Source organism: Musa acuminata, chromosome BXJ2-2 (genome assembly GCF_036884655.1).
Source record: "Musa acuminata AAA Group cultivar baxijiao chromosome BXJ2-2, Cavendish_Baxijiao_AAA, whole genome shotgun sequence".
NCBI lineage: Eukaryota > Viridiplantae > Streptophyta > Magnoliopsida > Zingiberales > Musaceae > Musa > Musa acuminata.
The window spans coordinates 10511083-10529453 of record NC_088339.1 but is presented as its reverse complement, the minus strand read 5'-3'; the positions used below and the strand labels follow the sequence as shown (position 1 = coordinate 10529453).

Below are 18371 nucleotides of genomic sequence, written 5' to 3'. Positions count from 1 at the left end.
AAAGTACAACATCGTCTAAAATCTTAAATAGTTCTATCAAAACTGCTCCAAGAATCACAATTTTCAATGACTTGCAATTTTTTGGGGGAACTTCCCAATACTTCACCATGTTCTTTGTTATGAACCTTGCAGCCTTTCTTGAGTAGTTTGAAAACCAATTAGTGACCACCAAGTTCAAACAAAACCCTCAGCTTTGGCAAGCTCTTCCAAGGTCTCTCTAGTATTGGCCAAGGGCCGAAAAGCCCCATAGTTTTCTACTCTCACCTTGTTGTGTCCTTTTGTCCTCCAATCTCCCCTCTCACCTCTAGATCCTCTCTTTCTCTTCTCTTCTTCATCTCCTTTTCCGTCTTTGTTTTCATCGTCAAAAATTTGATGCTACTATAACCCTAATTGTTGGATGATAAGATTCCAAGTGAGAATCAGCTACAATCACTTTGTATTTCTGGAATAGGTTGACTTTTTCCAATATTGGCCATCCTGATAAGTTCTGACAAATCCAATCAATTCCAGGCAATTTCATCAATGATTTGGTTAAATTCTTGGATCAAAAGGAGTCTGTCCGAATTAGAATCGGTCGATTTAGAGAACCATGACATGAATGGTGGCATATTCTCAAATTTTGGTTTTCAATCATTATGCTGGTATCTATGATCAATGTTTATAAAAGGTAGAGGCATTAACCAACTGAGCTTCAAGAGAGATGCGGCATACCTTTACATGTTTTATATTAGGCATGAATCTAAAATGCATTTATTCCATAATAAAAATAAATTTAAAAGAGAGATGAGGCATAAATCTAAGAGAGATGAGGCATACCTTTGATACCACCTTGCTCTGGAGAGTATGTTTGGAATTTTCTCCTTTTGTATAGCCTTTTTTTGACCCGTACCGAGAACTCTTTTCAAACTTCTGTTGCTTTTCAACTTTTAAAACCAACTTGCTCACATCATTTAAAGACCAATATGGCTGGAGTTGAACCACTTTAGCAATATTATATTTCAGACTTCATAAGTATCTTGCAATGATTTGGTCTTCTATTTCCACAAGCTTTCCTTTTAACATGAGATTATCAAACTTTGCTGTGTACTCTTCCGCACCATGATCTTTTTGCTTGAAATCATGGATTTTGAGAAAGATCTCTTACCTATAGTTGTTAGGTAAGTATTTTCTCTTCAACTCCCTTTTCATTTTCTCCCATGTCACGAACTTACTCTTCCCCTCATGTTCTCTTTGCTTCTTTAGATTTTCCCACCAAAAAGATACATTCCGTCTGAGTTTAAGTGCCACAAGCTTTACCTTTTGTTCTAGTGGTTCATGAAAATCAAATATTCTTTCCATTGTATTAAGCCAATCAATAAAGTCATCAACATTGATTTTACCTTCAAACTCCGGAATATCCAATCTTAGGTTGTATTTGTTTTGCCACTCGTCATGGACTCCATGCCTTGCCCGAAATCTTTCCAACTCCCTTGAGTGAGGAGGTGTATCATCATCAGAAACATACTTTTGGGCATCATCGTCATGCTGGTTGTTTCTACTTCGAAGTTCTTCAATGATTTCATTTTTTTCTTGTAGACTATGTAGCAATCTTCGTAGCTGTAGCCTCAAGGACTCAACATCATCTTCACGGCCGCTACCTTCACCAATTACATCTTTTCTATTCTGTCTTGCTATGATCTCTAACGTTTAGCACTGATACCAAACTGATACCGGGGTATTACGGAATGGATTTTGAAAGAAAGCCGATAGTACAGTTATAATTGCTGGAATAAGTTCTTCGAATTGAAAATGAATGAACTCACGATAATACTTTAATAAAATTGAAAAATAGCTCACCACCGAGTTTAAAATCACAAAGGGATACAGAAAGTTCACCACCCCAAGGAAAATAAACAAGGATACAGAACTGAAAACAAAAGACTCATCACTTAAGGAAGCATCCAAGAGATACAAAGTTTAAGAGAGAACTCCAAGAGAGTTTTTGCCAATATCATTAGTTTGTAAACTCCTTTGTAACCCTAAAACACCAAAATAAATACTAGTGCATGAAATAACCCTTCATGCATAGGGAATTACGAAATTAAGTGTTTTATAACTGGTAACTAACCCTTTTAATGTATTCTTTGGTCAAGAAGAAAAACACCTTGAAATAGCTTTAACTTCGTCTAAGGAATATGCTCATGAGCTGTCATATTTGAGTGGGTTGGGTTAAAGGCTATGAGACAACATTGTGGGCTATAGAGAATACTATAGGTTCAGTAAGATCCACACGAGTTAATTGTAGCAAATTAGGCACTCCTGTATCATTGTTTTAACTTGTCAATGACTCTTGACTCTAGTGTAGGGTCGATTAAGTTGTGTTGATCTTCGTGGTTTCCTATGGATCCCCTAGACGAAGGAAAAGATCTTCCCTATCCTACACCAGTCCCTCTAGCATCTATGCCAACTAAACTGCATGGATGCTTATTGGAACTTTAATGACTATTGCCTCATAGACTTTAAAGTTTCTAGGCATTTCCTTCATCAAAATTTGTCCATCGATTCCTCTTCTACTTAGTTGTTGCCTTTAAGTAGGTTCGCATTACTTCTACTTTCAATTGATATTCTATTGGGAAATGAAACGAACAATCTACTCTTGGTAGAATCGATCACCATTGGTGATGATTTGACAATTATTGTCTATCGCTTATAAGTAAGAGAATCGATCACCATTGCCAGATAAATAAGAGAATTGAGATACTCAGTTTCGTCCATTCTCTTATAAGTTGAGAAGGCAAATATTACTTGACTTTACTTGTCTCCTCGAGGGTTGTACGTTATGCATCAAGCTTGTTACTAGCCTTCACTTGCTCTTTCCTCACACTTCTAAAGCACCCGAAGTATATGTGCACTTCTTGCGTTGAGTTAGCTACTGTAATTTGCCCTCTCATTGCCATCAAACTTCAAGAATGCAAGAAGTGCTTGAAAAGAGCAAAATTTTGCCTCGACTAAAGCAAGTCTCTATTAGTTTTGATTGCTTCTAGGATTGTATCGGCTTCTTCATCATTTGTGTCGCTTACTCCTTTAAGAAGAAATGGTACAATACCACGTATTTCCTACTTTGTTTCTTGGTCGAGCACCCTTGTATCAACTCGAAGTCCCTTATTTTTGTCTATCTTGGCAAGAAGCCTATCGACACTAGTCTTACGAAGTTCCTTGTCTTCTACACTTTTGCATTGTCTTGGTACTTAGAGTTTACCTTTGTATTCTCTACCTCCTCGGCCCCTTCTACGATCATATGCTCTCCCTCCATGAGAGCAAGGGATCGATGACTCTACGGAAGTCTTGCCTCTCTAGTATTATGGCGTTGCCATGCTCACGGCCCTATTATTCGTCACCTTGCATCTACTCCCTTTCTTTGCAATCGGTAGATTCGCCTCTACGATACTGTGCACTCCTCTAAGTCTACCTCTATCCTAACCGATGCATGTTTTGGGTAGCTAAGTTTCTCTGGACTTATTATTGCTTCCTCATCCCTTTCGACCATTTGCTTTAACATCTTTATGTTCTCCAAATAGTTCCCCTTGGTCAATGAAAAGACAAACCGTAACTCTCATGCATGGCCTCCGTTATTATGTTGCAGGGCCCACGTCGATTTTGTTCTCCTTTGTATCCTTGGTAGTAACATTCGCTTGCTTAGCCTTGTCCTTCGACTTGTTGAGCTCCCTCGATCGAATATGAGCTCTAAAGCAATCCAACTCTCCAATCACTCCGTTTATACCTTTGTATGATCAAGTCCTCCCATGGGATTGATTGGTACTTACACTTGGAATATCCTTCAATGATACATAGCTCTTATATATTGATGACCAAGGCTTTTATCCGATGCAAAATTCGGTGCACCTACGGAAGACCTACTTCTGTGGTACCATGACATTCACCCCTTGAATCCATAGCCCTTTTTGCTGACGTGTTGCTCACCGAAGTGGAGCTCGCAATAGCTCTTGATCATATCTTTATATGATCAAGTCCCACGCGAGGCTTCTTACAGGGTCCCCGCTACCTTCGATTATGTTCACTCCTTTGGTATCAACCTTCATCTACCCATTCTCGGGTCACACACGGATGAAACGCAGCTCTAGGACAGTCCATCGCCTAGCAACTCTCGAAGTCCAACTTTGTTGAAATTTAGGTGTCATTGTTTAGATCCTGGGCCCTTGTCCCCAGCACAATCTCTGCTATACATAGCTTCCTTTGTGGTAACACGAATGGCAATACTACGACATATTCTTCAGGAGTACCCACCTCTATGTCCTCTTGTCCCGTGCCAATGCCTTTTCACCCTAACTTTGCCTTCGCATGTTGAGTCGCTTTAGTCCCTTCATCAATTGCTTCGTCGAGGTAAGGTGCATGTGGCTCGAAGCTCCTTTCGACTTTGGCATCAGTCAAGATAAGTTCACTCCATCAGAACGAGGGACCTATAGAATGACATGATCTCACTTTTGCCTCTACAAGAGTTCATGTCCTTGGCCTCTATCCAAGGAAAGCTTCGTGCCTTCGCTTTATGTTTTGCTTTCTATGTCGACGCCCTTCATGTAGCTTGAGTACTTCACCAAGTTCCACATAAGTTGTTTCATCCCTCGGTTTGTATTTAGTTGATAGTGGTCCTCGCGCCCACTATTCCATGGGTCAGCCCTTCGTTAAGTTTGATCTCCACATCGACTCTAATTGTGCCTTAATTTGGTGTTGCCTTGGGTTGCTGCTCCACTTAATCTCACAATGCGTCTACCAATACATTATCTCGTGCGACATTATGTGTTGACTCCTCACCGTTCGCTCGGTCCATTGAGCTTTATGGAGCCATCATCTTGAGGTATGCCCTTCACATGTGCGGTCCATTGCACATGAGTCTATCTCTAGATAATTATGACTTATCCCTCTTGAATTTCTGTCTCGTTGGAACAACTTTTCTCTTTGCATTCTTCCCCGTAGAAGTTTCGGAGACCACCATCCCCTTGGATTACTTCACCTTGTTGAAACAAATTGTGCACTGTTTCGCCACTACTACTACACTGGCTAGATTGTGATTCCTCACCAATATAGCCCCCATTGTGCCTCTCAAGGCCCAGCAACATATTGAACCTACTACACACTTCAATCTCCTACAGATGTATCCTTTCCATGCCGAAGAAAAAGTTTCATACTCTATGACGTTAAGTTTTGATCACCTTGGGATGGCCATGGACAGTCTATCGTTCGCATATAAGCTTTTGCATAAGTACCGAATTCTTCGAGTTAGCAATTCTTCTCACCTCTATGAGCTTTGCATAACTCTTTCAGTCACGAGCAACCCATCTCTCCTTCCACGGTCTCATCCTTTGCCAAGTGCCCCTGCTTGCCTTGAGCATCGTGAAGTTTTGTTGCCAACGTCGAGCCATAGCTCGAACTCAGCCATTCGAACTTTTATGTGTAATGTGTTCTTTCCAACTCGCTTGTTCTCGTGGTGTCTCTCGCGGCAGCATTAGCCATTCCTTTGAATGCCAATCTTGGATGCCTACTCCTGATACTAGGGGTGATATAGAATGAATTTTGAAAGAAAAGTCGGTAGCACAATTGTACTTTTCTTCGTGAGTTCATTTGTTTTTTTTGAAAGAAAACGAATGAACTCACGAAGAAAAGTCAACAGTACACTCGTATTTGTTAGAATGAGTTTTCCAGACAGAAAAGGAGCGAACTCACGAAACAACTTTGATAAAAACGAAAAAATAGCTTACCACCAAGTTTAAAATCACAAAGGGATACATAAAGATCACCACCCTAAGGATAATAAACAAGGATACAGAACTGAAAGCAAAAAACTCACTACTCAAGGACGTATCCAAGAGATATAGAGTTGAAGAGAGCACCCCAAGAGAGCTTTTGCCAATATCATCAGTTTTCTAAAGTTGTTTCTAACCCCTAAACACCAAAATAAGTACTAGTACATGAAACAACCCTTCATGCATTGGGAATTTCGAAATTAAATGTTTTACAACTGGTAACCAACTTCTTTAATGCATTCCTTAGTCATAAAGAAAAGCACCTTGAAACGACTGTAAATTTGCTATAATATGTTCATGAGTTGTCATAATTGAGTGTGCCGAGTTGAAAACTATGAGGCAACATTGTGGGCTAAAAAATATACCATAGCATCAGCAAGGTCCATATGAGCAGATTATAGCAAATTAGACATTCCCGTGTCAATCTCCCCAGGTTGAAAAAGATTTGTCCTCAAGTCCTTGTTTGTTTCGTCAACATGATTATGAAAAGGACTTAAATTAGCCACATTAAATGTTGGGGACACTTCGTAATCTTCAGGTAGCTCGATCTCATAAGCATTTTTGTCAATTTTCTTAAGCACCTTAAATGGACCATCAGCTTTCGGTTTTAATTTTTTAAATTTGCTCGGTGAAAACCTCTCTTTCCATAGGTGAATCCAGACCAAATCACCTGTATTAAACTCCACGTGTTTTCTGTGCTTGTTGGCAGCTTGCATGTACCTCCTAAACAAGGATACAGAACTGAAAGCAAAAAACTCACTACTCAAGGACGTATCCAAGAGATATAGAGTTGAAGAGAGCACCCCAAGAGAGCTTTTGCCAATATCATCAGTTTTCTAAAGTTGTTTCTAACCCCTAAACACCAAAATAAGTACTAGTACATGAAACAACCCTTCATGCATTGGGAATTTCGAAATTAAATGTTTTACAACTGGTAACCAACTTCTTTAATGCATTCCTTAGTCATAAAGAAAAGCACCTTGAAACGACTGTAAATTTGCTATAATATGTTCATGAGTTGTCATAATTGAGTGTGCCGAGTTGAAAACTATGAGGCAACATTATGGGCTAAAAAATATACCATAGCATCAGCAAGGTCCATATGAGCAGATTATAGCAAATTAGACATTCCCGTGTCAATCTCCCCAGGTTGAAAAAGATTTGTCCTCAAGTCCTTGTTTGTTTCGTCAACATGATTATGAAAAGGACTTAAATTAGCCACATTAAATGTTGGGGACACTTCGTAATCTTCAGGTAGCTCGATCTCATAAGCATTTTTGTCAATTTTCTTAAGCACCTTAAATGGACCATCAGCTTTCGGTTTTAATTTTTTAAATTTGCTCGGTGAAAACCTCTCTTTCCATAGGTGAATCCAGACCAAATCACCTGTATTAAACTCCACGTGTTTTCTGTGCTTGTTGGCAGCTTGCATGTACCTCCTATTTTGCTTCTTAATGGTTGCTTTAACACCCTCATGCAGCTTCTTTATCTGCTTAGCTCTTTCATCAACATCTCTACTAAATTGCTTAGTTGTAGAATGATGGATTAAGTCCAAAGGACCAGTAGGATTAGCACCATAAACAATCTCAAAATGACTCTTACCAATGCTATGATGCATGGAACGATTGTAGGCAAACTCAATTTGTGGAAGAATGAGATCCCATTGGTTAATGTTCTTGCCAACATAGTTTTTAAGTAAGTTTCCCAAGCTTCTGTTCGTTACCTCAGTTTGCCCATCGGTTTGTGGATGATGAGAGCTACAAAAATTCAAAGAAGTACCCAACTTCGTCCAAAGAGTTCTCCAAAAATGGCTAATAAATTTTAAATCTCGATCAGACATCATAGTTATTAGAATACCATGCAATTTAAGAATCTCCTTAAAATATAAATCAGCAATATGAGATGCATCATTCGATTTATTGTAGGGAACAAAGTGAGACATTTTTGAAAATCTATCAACAACAACCATGATAGAATCCTTATTCCTTAGAGTTCTTGGCAGTCCCAAAACGAAATCAAGACTCACTTCCTCCCATGGAGCATTTGGCACTGGCAATGGAGTGTACAAACTAGAATTTTGACTTCTTGTTTTTGCCAAATGACACACTCGACATTGCTTCACATGCCTCTCCACATCTCAAATATCTTAGGCTAATAGAAATTTGATTGAACAAAGAGCTAGAGTCTTGTCCCTACCGAAATGTCCTCCCAAAACACCACAATGAGCTTCAGCTAGAATTACTTGTCTCAAAGAACAAGATGGAACACTCAAGGCATTATCTTGAAAAAGAAAACCATTAAAGATCGAAAATTATTGAAAGGAACCTGATTTGCAATTCTATCATATTGAGCCGAAATCTACATCATTCTCATATAGATCTTTGAACGTTTCAAATCTAACCACTTTGACTTCCATTGCTGATAATAAAGAATGCTTTCTACTTAGTGCGTCAACAACTACATTTTGAATGCCTGATTTGTGCTTGATTGTAAAGTTACAAGATTGTAAGAACTCCACCCAAGCTGCATACCTTTTGTTTAGCTTGTGCTGCTGATTAATGAATTTTAAAGCTTCATGATTAGAATATAGGATAAATGACTTTATAAGAAGATACTGACTCCAATGAGATAAAGCTCGATAAATGGCATAAAACTCCTTGTCATAGGTAGAATATTTCCTTCTCGTATCATTTAAGTTCTCATTAAAAAAGGCAATAGGCTTTCCGTCTTGACTTAAAACAGCACCAATTCCCACATTAGATGCATCACATTCAACTTCAAATATCTTGTCAAAATTATGTGGTACTAAGATAGGAGCTTCGGTCACATTTCTTTTTAATAGTTCAAAAGCATCATTAGCTTCACTAGTTCGTTTGAATTTATCACATTTTAGGCATTCGGTTATTGGAGCAACAATAGAGTTGAACCCCTTGATGAATTTTCTATAAAAGGAAGTTAAGCCATGAAAACTCCTTACCTCAAGAAATGAAGCAGGTGCTGGCCAATTAAGAATAGCCTCTACTTTACTTTGATCCATCATTATTCCATCTTTTGAAACAACATACCCCAAAAACACAAGACTAGGAGTAAAGAAATCACACTTCTTTAAATTAGCATAAAGCTTTTGCAGTCTCAAAATAAGAAAAATCTCTTTAAGATGATTTATATGCTCCTCTTCACTCTTGATGTGTACCAATATGTCATCAAAGTAAACCACAACAAAAGTTTCAATGCATGGTTTAAGTATATGATTCATAAATCTCATGAAAGTGCTAGGAGCATTAGATAGTCCAAATGACATAATCAACCATTCATATAAGCCTTCTATAGTTTTAAAGGCTATTTTCCACTCATCTCCAAGCCTCATTCTTATTTGGTGTTATAGCCACTTCTCAAATTAATTTTAGAGAAAATAAAAGCACTACATAATTGATCAAGTAAATCATCTAACCTTGGAATAGGAAAACGATAGTCCATTATGATTTTGTTGATGGTGCGGTTGTCCACGCACATTCTCCAAGAACCATCCTTCTTAGGCACCAACAAAGTTGGAACCGCACAAGGACTCATACTCTCCCGAATTAACCTCATTTTTACTAATTCATCCGCTTGCCTTTGAAGTTCTTCATGCTCCTTGGGACTCATTCTGTATGCTGCCTTATTAGGTAGAACAACCCCCGGAATAAGATCAACATGATGCTAGATGTCTCTCAAAGGTGGAAGACCATGTGGAATCTCTTAAGGTACAACATCTTGAAACTCCTCGGGGATCGGTTTCATGATTACTGGTGTCTCCTTGTGTTGTTCATCCTCCTCTACTACTACTAGAGCCAAAACATGACCACCGCTGTCTAATTCACCCTTGCATTTACCATAGGATATAAAAGCGCTAATTTCCTTCTTTGGTGCACTGATTTTAGAATGTTGTAATGGAGCTAAAATAATCTTCTTTTCATTCACCTTAAAAGAATAAGTATGTTTGTAGCCATCAGACAACACCCTTCTATCATAATGCCAAGGTCTTCCCAACAACAAATGACAAGCATCCATAGGAGCAACGTCACACCATACTTCATCTTTATAATACTTACCAATAGAAAACGAAATTAAACATCTTTTAGTTACCTTGATGTCATTTCCTTTTTGGAGCCAACATAACTGGTAAGGATGTGGTTGAGGGATTGTATCCAACTTTAGCTTCTGCACTATCTCCAAAGATACCACATTCTCAAAGCTGCCACTATCGACAATCACCAAGAACACCTTGCCATGAGAAGTGCATTTAGTGAGAAACACGTTCTTTCTCACCCAACTTTCATCCTTGGCCACATAGGACACTTGTAAGCTACATTGCAATACAATAGACAAACCATGATCAGCATAAGTAACCTCTTCCTCATCATCATCGTATTTTGGTTCGTCGTCGGCTTCATCTTCTCTTTCATCACTATGATCTGCAACCAACGTAACAATTCTTCTATTTGGACAATCTGAAGCAATATGCCCAAAACCATGACATTTGAAACATTTTCAACCACTTGGGGTAGAAGAATTAGGTGTTTGTTTGCTGTTAGCAGATCCTTCACCCTTGTCTTGCACTTTTGGTACCTTGCTCTGGACAGTAGACTTGGAATTTCCTCCTTTCATATAGCCTTCTTTTGACCCATACCGAGAACTCTTTTCAAACTTCTGTTGCTTTTCAACTTTTAAAGCCAACTTGCTCACATCATTTAAAAACCAATATGGCTGCAGTTGAACAACTTTAGTAATCTCATACTTCAGACCTCTTAAAAATCTTGCAATGGTTTGCTATTCTGGTTCCACAAGCTCTCCTTTTAACATTAAATTATCGAATTCTGTTATGTACTCTTCCACACTAAGATCTTTTTGCTTGAAATCATAGATTTTGAGAAAGTTCTCTTGCCTATAATTGAGAGGTAAATATTTTCTCTTCAGCTCCCTTTTCATTTTTTCATGTCACGATCTTACTCTTCCCCTCACGTTCTCTTTGTTTCTTTAGATTTTCCCACAAAAAAGATGCATTTCGTCTAAGTTTAAGTGCTACAAGTTTTACCTTCTTTTGTTTTGGTGGTTCATGAAAATCGAAAATTCTTTCCATATATTAAGCCAATCAATAAAGTCATCAACATTAATTTTACCTTCAAACTCTGGAATATCCAATCTTGGGTTGTATTTGTTCTGCCACTCGTCTTGAACTGCATGTCTTGCCCGAAATCTTCTCGACTCCCTTGGATGAGGAGGTGTATCATCATTAGAAGTAAATTCTTGGACATCTTTTTCATGCTGGTTGTTTCTACTTCAAAGTTATTCAATTATTTCATTTTTTTTTTGTAGACTACGCAGCAATCTTTGTAGCTGCAACCTCAACGACTCAGAATCATCTTCATGGTCGCTACTTTCACCAACTATATCTTTTCCATTCCGTCTTGCCATGATCTCTAGCCTTTAGCTCTGATACCAAACTGATACCAGGGGTGATGTAGAATTGATTTTGAAAGAAAAGTCGGTAGCACAGTTGTACTTGCTGGTATAATGTTTTTTTGGAAAGAAAACGAATGAACTCACGAAGAAAAGTCGACAGTACAATTGTATTTGCTGGAATGAGTTTTCCAGACAGAAAAGGAGCGAACTCACGAAGAAACTTTGATAAAAATAAAAAATAGCTCACCACCAATTTTAAAATCACAAAGGGATACAGAAATATCACCATCCTAAGGATAATAAATATGGATATAGAACTGAAAGCAAAAGGCTCACCACTCAAGGATGCATCCTAGAGAGACAGAGTTGAAGAGAGCACTCCAAGAGAGCTTATGCCAATATCATCAGTTTTCTAAAGTTTTTTCTAACTCCTAAACTCCAAAATAAGTACTAGTGCATGAAACAACCCTACATGCATAGGGAATTTCGAAATTAAGTGTTTTACAGCTGGTAACCAACTTCTTTAATGCATTCTTTGGTCATGAAGAAAAGCACTTTGAAATAGTTGTAACTTTGTGTAGGGAATATGCTCATGAGCTATCATAATTGAGTGTGCTGAGTTGAAAACTATGAAGCAATATTGTGGGCTGAAAAATATACCATAACATCAGTAAGGTTCATATGAGCAGATTGTAGCAAATTAGACACTCCCGTGTCAATCTAAGCGACTTTTTTCCCTACATCTCTACACCTGTTTCCCTCAAACAGTCACACGTGCTGACTGCCCTCAACACAGCCTTGTTAGTTCCCTCATATTTGCATACTACGTGTTTCAAAGTGTGTTTATCTCGCTCTGATACCATATGTTACGGACTTAGTTGGGTTTGCCTAAGTCGTGTAGCACCCTTGCGTGTCTGTTCGCAAAGGGTCAGTCTTTCCGAAACCTCTTATAGTCCCTTAGGGACCTACAAAAGAGAAGATGGATTAGATGAAGTGTTTAAATCGAGATCCCACACAAGCAGACATTTCAGCAAACACTTGATCGACAATGCAAATTTCAAACGTTGACTTTGCAAGCTTTAAACAATCATACGACAAAGGGTCCAAGATGGTCTGTTGCAACTAAAAGTCCCCACAAGTGCCTATATGACACTATTATGGAATAAGGTAGTGAACTAGCTCTAAACAATATCCCAAAGGCCTATCCAGCCATGTGGCACTTGGGTAGCTCCAGGTTGCTATATTGATTGACACTCCGCACCAGTCTACGGAGCTAGAAAATCCTCAAAATGGCTGTTTGGATGACCTGATTTTAGGCAGTTTTGCCTTTGCGTGATGATTATACACAACTTGTGTTTTCAAGACTAAAATAGCCATAAAATCCATCCAAAATGGGACTACCAAGTCTACTATAAGCCCTCTATATGCTATGCAAAGAATGAACAAGGTCGAAAGACATGAACATACAAACATTACATCGAACACCTTGTGTATAGATTTGTCTGTGACAATTCAGCAGATGTTTAAACCTATGCAGGAACGGTAACTAGCCTGAAAAATGCATCTCTAGGTATAGAAATTCAGACTGTCATTGGCTATCATGATTCTGATAGTGTTTCTCGAAAATTTCATTCTATGAATATTTAATTGTATTTTGATCAGTCATTTTTTAACTTGTATTTCCTCATGGACGTCTGAGTACTCAGAGAGCTAGCATGTACATTATCAAACACAATTTGTTGCAATAGGGTGTTTTGAATTGGATATTGACTTTTCTATTCCTGCATAACCGTGGTGTTTAGGTGGATGCTTATCCAGTGTATAGTATGGCAACTCCAACAATTGATGGTGCAAGAGAAGTTTTATCCTATCTAGGTGCTGATGATCCAGCTAGCATGAATCATGGTCAAAAAGTTATCATTACAGATCTGAGAGAGGAAGCTGTTGTTTACATTAATGGTTCACCCTTTGTTCTTAGAGAATTAGATAGGCCTGTTGATACACTCAAACATGTTGGGATTTCTGGTCCACTGGTAAGTTCAATGTTAAAACTCTTTATACTTCAACTGACATCAATGTTTTCAAACTCCATTTTGCTATTGGTCCAGGTTGAACATATGGAAGCAAGGTTGAAGGAGGATATATTTGCTGAGGTAACTCAATCTGGTGGCCAAATGCTTCTGCATCGTGAAGAGTATAATCCAGTTTCAAATCAGATAAGTGTGATTGGTTACTGGGAAGAGATTTCATTAGATAATGTGAAGACTCCTGCCGAAGTATTTGCAGCATTGAAAGCTGATGGCTATAGAATTGAATATAAAAGGATACCTCTTACAAGAGAAAGGGAAGCATTAGCTGTGGACGTTGATGCAATACAATATTGCAAGGATGAGTGTGTATTAAGTGAATAGGTATAGTTGCTTTACTGCTTTTGATTCAGTGCAGACTAACGGGAGTTCATCTCTGCAGATTTGCTAGGTATTCCCTTTTCATTTCACACACTGGCTTTGGTGGGGTTGCGTATGCAATGGCTATTACATGCCTTGGCCTCAGTGCTGACATGAAATTCGCATCAGAGCAGACAGTCGAGACACACTTTGTGTCGACTTCACCCTTTCAAACCTTGCCTTTTCAGTCATCTGGAGAAGATGCTTTAAAACAGGGTGACTACCGTGACATTCTAAGCCTCACTAGAGTGCTGGTTTATGGTCCAAAGAGCAAAGATGAGGTTGACATGATAATTGAAAGGTATGCTGTTATCGACTGACAGAATCTGTTTCCATGTGTTTTTAGTTTCACATATGCATGTCATGAACAAATAATTACTCAAGTTTACTGTTCTCCAAAATTCAACTTGTTTACTGTTGTCCAAATTTGCAAATTTTTGTTATTTTCCTATTTTGCAACAAAGAATCAAGGTTAAAACATCTCGAGAACTCTTCAAGTTCTTTAGTCTTATGTGGTGTTCCTTGCTTGTAACATGTGCTCTGCACTAGACTTCCAGCCTAATTTAAATTTGCTTTAGGCATGTCACCACGCGTGCTATCATGGCATACTTGGGTCTTCGCATTGCTTTACTTCAGGTCATTTCCTGATGTTTGATATTCAATATTATTTGACAGCAAGTTCTTGTCAAGCTCAAGATTTAGTAAATTACAGATTGTGCAAATAATTATTATTTTAAATATATTATACTGCTTAGTGAACATGACATGTTTAACTTATCTGCATGTTTTATCCTTTATATACTTTCATGTTGCAACAAAGTTTTTCCATAGTGAAAGAATGCTGCTGCAGTTTCAGCTGAACTATCTGGGAGTTAAACAAGAGTACATCAAGAGAACATGCAGTCGGTTATTCATAATTGAAACATAGCCTACACATTATGCATCATTGTTTATATTTGCTAACTGAAGGTCTGCATCTTTTTTCTTCACGTCTATTTATATATTTAATTATTATACATATACGTTTGCTTCAATAGCCTAGTACTATATCTTCTCTAATCCTGAAATCTGCTAGTAATCTTGTCCTATTGGCTAGTTATTAGTTCATGATTTTCAGTTTTGAGTCCATTCAATTTTTTCTTTGTTTCTTGTATTGTGTTCTATCACGCATCTTTCATTGTATTTATGGTGGTGTTTTTGCTTGGCTCATTCTTATCTGGCTTTTTGAAAGGTGTGCTGGTGCTGGGCATTTACGAGATGACATTTTGCACTATAAGAAAGAATTTGACAAGTGTCCTAGTGATGATGATGAGAGTAGGTCATACCTCATGGATATGGGCATTAAAGCTTTAAGGTTAGTATATATTTTGATCTTTATTCATTTTCTGGTGTCAATATTTTTGCATTGTTGATTAGAGTTGCATATATCAATCAAGATGAAATCAAGTATATATTTCATGAAACCATAGAACAAGTGAAATGGATGGTGCACAGATTAGTTATGACAGACTGCTATCTGAACAGTCAACAGTTCTAATTGAAATTGTTATGGTCTTCTACTTGAAGGACAAACATCAGGTAATTGGTATTTGTTAAATGAAAAAAGAAAGAAAGAAAAAGACTCTTTTCTATTGTAGAGGAGAAAATGTCTCCAGAGAGGGGACGTTGACGGTTACACCAGCTTTTTATTGACTTGGTATGGCACTATTTATGGTAGAGTTAGGACTCAGCATTCTATGTGATGTCTCTAATTTAAACTCGTATGAAATTGTATCTGCTAACAAACTATTTATTTAACAAGATGATGATGTTTAAAACATTTGAAACACTTATCTGAGAATACCATTAGAAATAACCTTGATAATGCACAATAAAAAAGAAAACTGTAATAACTTGAGTTCAAACTAGACTTACCAGGACCTTATTAAATCTGTCTTACATCAAAGTGCTTTCTTTCATTTCAAAGTTTATCCAATCTCTGAAAGAAGAGAATATCTACATTACGGAAAACTAAGTCATCTATCAGCAGTTGTATATTCTTAAGTTAAAATACAGATATCAATAGCACTTTCTACAAGTGTATGTAATAAACAGCCATAGGACTGTAACCTGTAACTTCAGCTGAATTATGTGGTCCTCTACTTGTAGATTTGCAAGCCATTAGGATTGTGGCTTAGCTTAATGGTTGGTTGAAATTCATATCGATTATCCTTAAGTATTTAGATTTGTTATATGCCTTTGGATGATAGCTTTTCAGCCACTTGTTCCAAAATCTCATTGAGAACAAGCTCTCAAAGATCAAATCTGGGATTGACCATAATGTGGATTGGCCATAAGCAATATGGATTTGCGAATAAGTTTCTTAAAATTAACGAATAAAAAATCTCTAGAAAACCTCAAGAAAAATATAATGAGCACAAAATAATAAAAAATCAATTTACAACTTCAAGAAGCTAATTAAAAAATGTATATTAATTTAATTTTTAAGTAAATTAATTTTAAATATTATTTACATTCAACCTATGCAGATTCCTTGTTGATTCTGTCAGGTGGAACATGCTGTGTTGGCAGTGGCACATTATTGTCTAGGAACAAGCAACTTTGCATGCTACCCTGGCATCCTAATATTTTAGTTACCATTGTAACAGTACTATTACCACTGCTTTTGTAGCCATGGATTAGGTTATATTTTGAGTAATATAACTTTGTGTATAGTGTCTAAAATAAGGCTCAAAGTAACACACTATTCCATCCACAGTGTTGACTAGTTAAAAGTGAAGCTAGAATAGGTGGATTGTGTTTAATTTGCTTTCTAATTGTCTCAGCAATAAAGGATCTTCACTATTTAATAAACAGAAAGAATTTAGATGGGAAATAGGGTTAGGCAGCAGTAAATTTGGGCAATAAAAAAAATGGATGGGATGGGAAGGTGTGCTTTCTAGTAAGTATGATATAGGAATACATAAGAAAGCTTCAAGTATAATGAAAAATACCTGTCCTATATAGTATATGTTTTCTTGTTTTTGTTTCTTTTGTTTGGGGCATTTTATGTATCTTCGTATGCCATGAGCCCACTGTATGCAAACTTCAAGAACTCAAATTTTAGCATATATCATAATAATGACAGTATAGCTGATGATAGGAATCTTGTATCTGTTTTAAACCAGACTCTAAAGCAAGTAATATACCATCTGAAGGTTTGTTCCCTGTAACCACTGGAATCTAGAATCTTTTCACTTTGCTATTAAACATTAAATAATCCAAACTTTGAAATATTAAGATTGCATAATCTCGTATCTGTTTGAAACCAGAATCTAAAGCAACTAATATACCATCTGAAGGTTTGTTCCCTGTAACCACTGGCTGGAATCTAGAATCTTTTCACTTTTGCTGTTAAACATTAAATAATCCAAACTTTGAAATATTAAGATTGCATTAGGTGCATGGATAATTGAGGTATGTGATGCACTAAACCTGTTTAAGTTAGTGCCTAAATGGTACAAACTATGGATGCCATAATTTGGCATGCGCATGACTTCAATATTCTTGGGCATTCCTCTGGTGACTAAATTTTTGAACGTTTGCAGGCGATACTTCTTCCTTGTCACCTTCAGGTCTTATCTTTATTGCTCTTCTCCAACTGAAACAAGCTTTTCGGCTTGGATGGAGGCGAGGCCTGAACTTGGTCATCTCTGTGATAACCTGAAACTTGATTAGTAACTAACATTTCATCCTCCTGTGAAAGTTTTTTATGAACATGATGCCAGCGAAGTTGTTCAAAATAAGAAGATTAGAAGGTAGAGAACACGAAGCAAACACAAGAAAGAAAGGGCTATTCTTGTAAAGCATTAGTGTAATCCAAACTATGAGTGTACAGTGGCTTTATATTAGTGACCCGGTGCTGCATGGTGCAGCAACAACCTTTTTCTGACCATTCTAATTGCTATAGGAGGTTTAAGATATAGAAAAGCATCCATAGCAATAACCCGGTGTTGTAATGAACGATGATGACTCATCTCCGAAGTTGTCCATTTGTTATGATTGTGCTATAGGTCAATATGTTTGTTTAATGCATTGTTGAAGTTATATATATATATATATATATATATATATATATATATATATATATATATATATATATATATATATATGTGGGTTACTCAATTACTGTTTTTATTTCAAGTAAACACTGTTTATTGCTCAAAAGGAGAAGTATAAAATAGTCAAATGGAGCAGAATCACCTTCATGGGTGATTTCAAGTTTAGAACTAATGCCTCCGGAGGTGAGAGAGTGTGCATCATTATTTATACTTGTGGAATATGTTGGGAACTAACTATTTTGACCTCTCTTCTGGGCCCGAGTATTGGCCTCAAGAGAAAAGGTGCAATCTACACCAAGGGCCTAATCAAATTCCAAAAATGAAGAAGCTCTCGTATGAATGAATGCCCTTTTTGACTTGTGTTCAAGTTCTCGATCAAGGATGGACATGAATTTGCTGATCTACTATGCCTATTCCTAGTTGGCTCAGGAGTGGAGTAAGGTTGCTTGATCAACAACAATTGTCCAAAAACATTAATCTTCATTGAAGTGACTTTAAATGAATCGTTTGAAGGAAGCAAAAAAAAAAAAAAACACTAATCCGTGCCTCCAAAATAAACATTCTTGGCAATACTGATGTAATAT

General features: G+C 37.3%; 1 protein-coding gene across 1 annotated transcript in view; it reads left to right on the top strand.

Moving 5' to 3' along the window:
- Positions 1 to 17757, top strand: part of LOC103973679 (uncharacterized) — a 35650-nt gene extending 17893 nt beyond the window's left edge. The window contains exons 15-19 of the mRNA XM_009388311.3: positions 13043 to 13273; positions 13349 to 13632; positions 13710 to 13988; positions 14919 to 15041; positions 17275 to 17757. Of these exons, the coding sequence (XP_009386586.2) occupies positions 13043 to 13273; positions 13349 to 13632; positions 13710 to 13988; positions 14919 to 15041; positions 17275 to 17404 (1047 nt within the window). The 3' untranslated portion in view covers positions 17405 to 17757. The remainder of the gene's footprint in view (positions 1 to 13042; positions 13274 to 13348; positions 13633 to 13709; positions 13989 to 14918; positions 15042 to 17274) is intronic.
- The last annotated feature ends 614 nt before the right edge of the window (positions 17758 to 18371 follow it).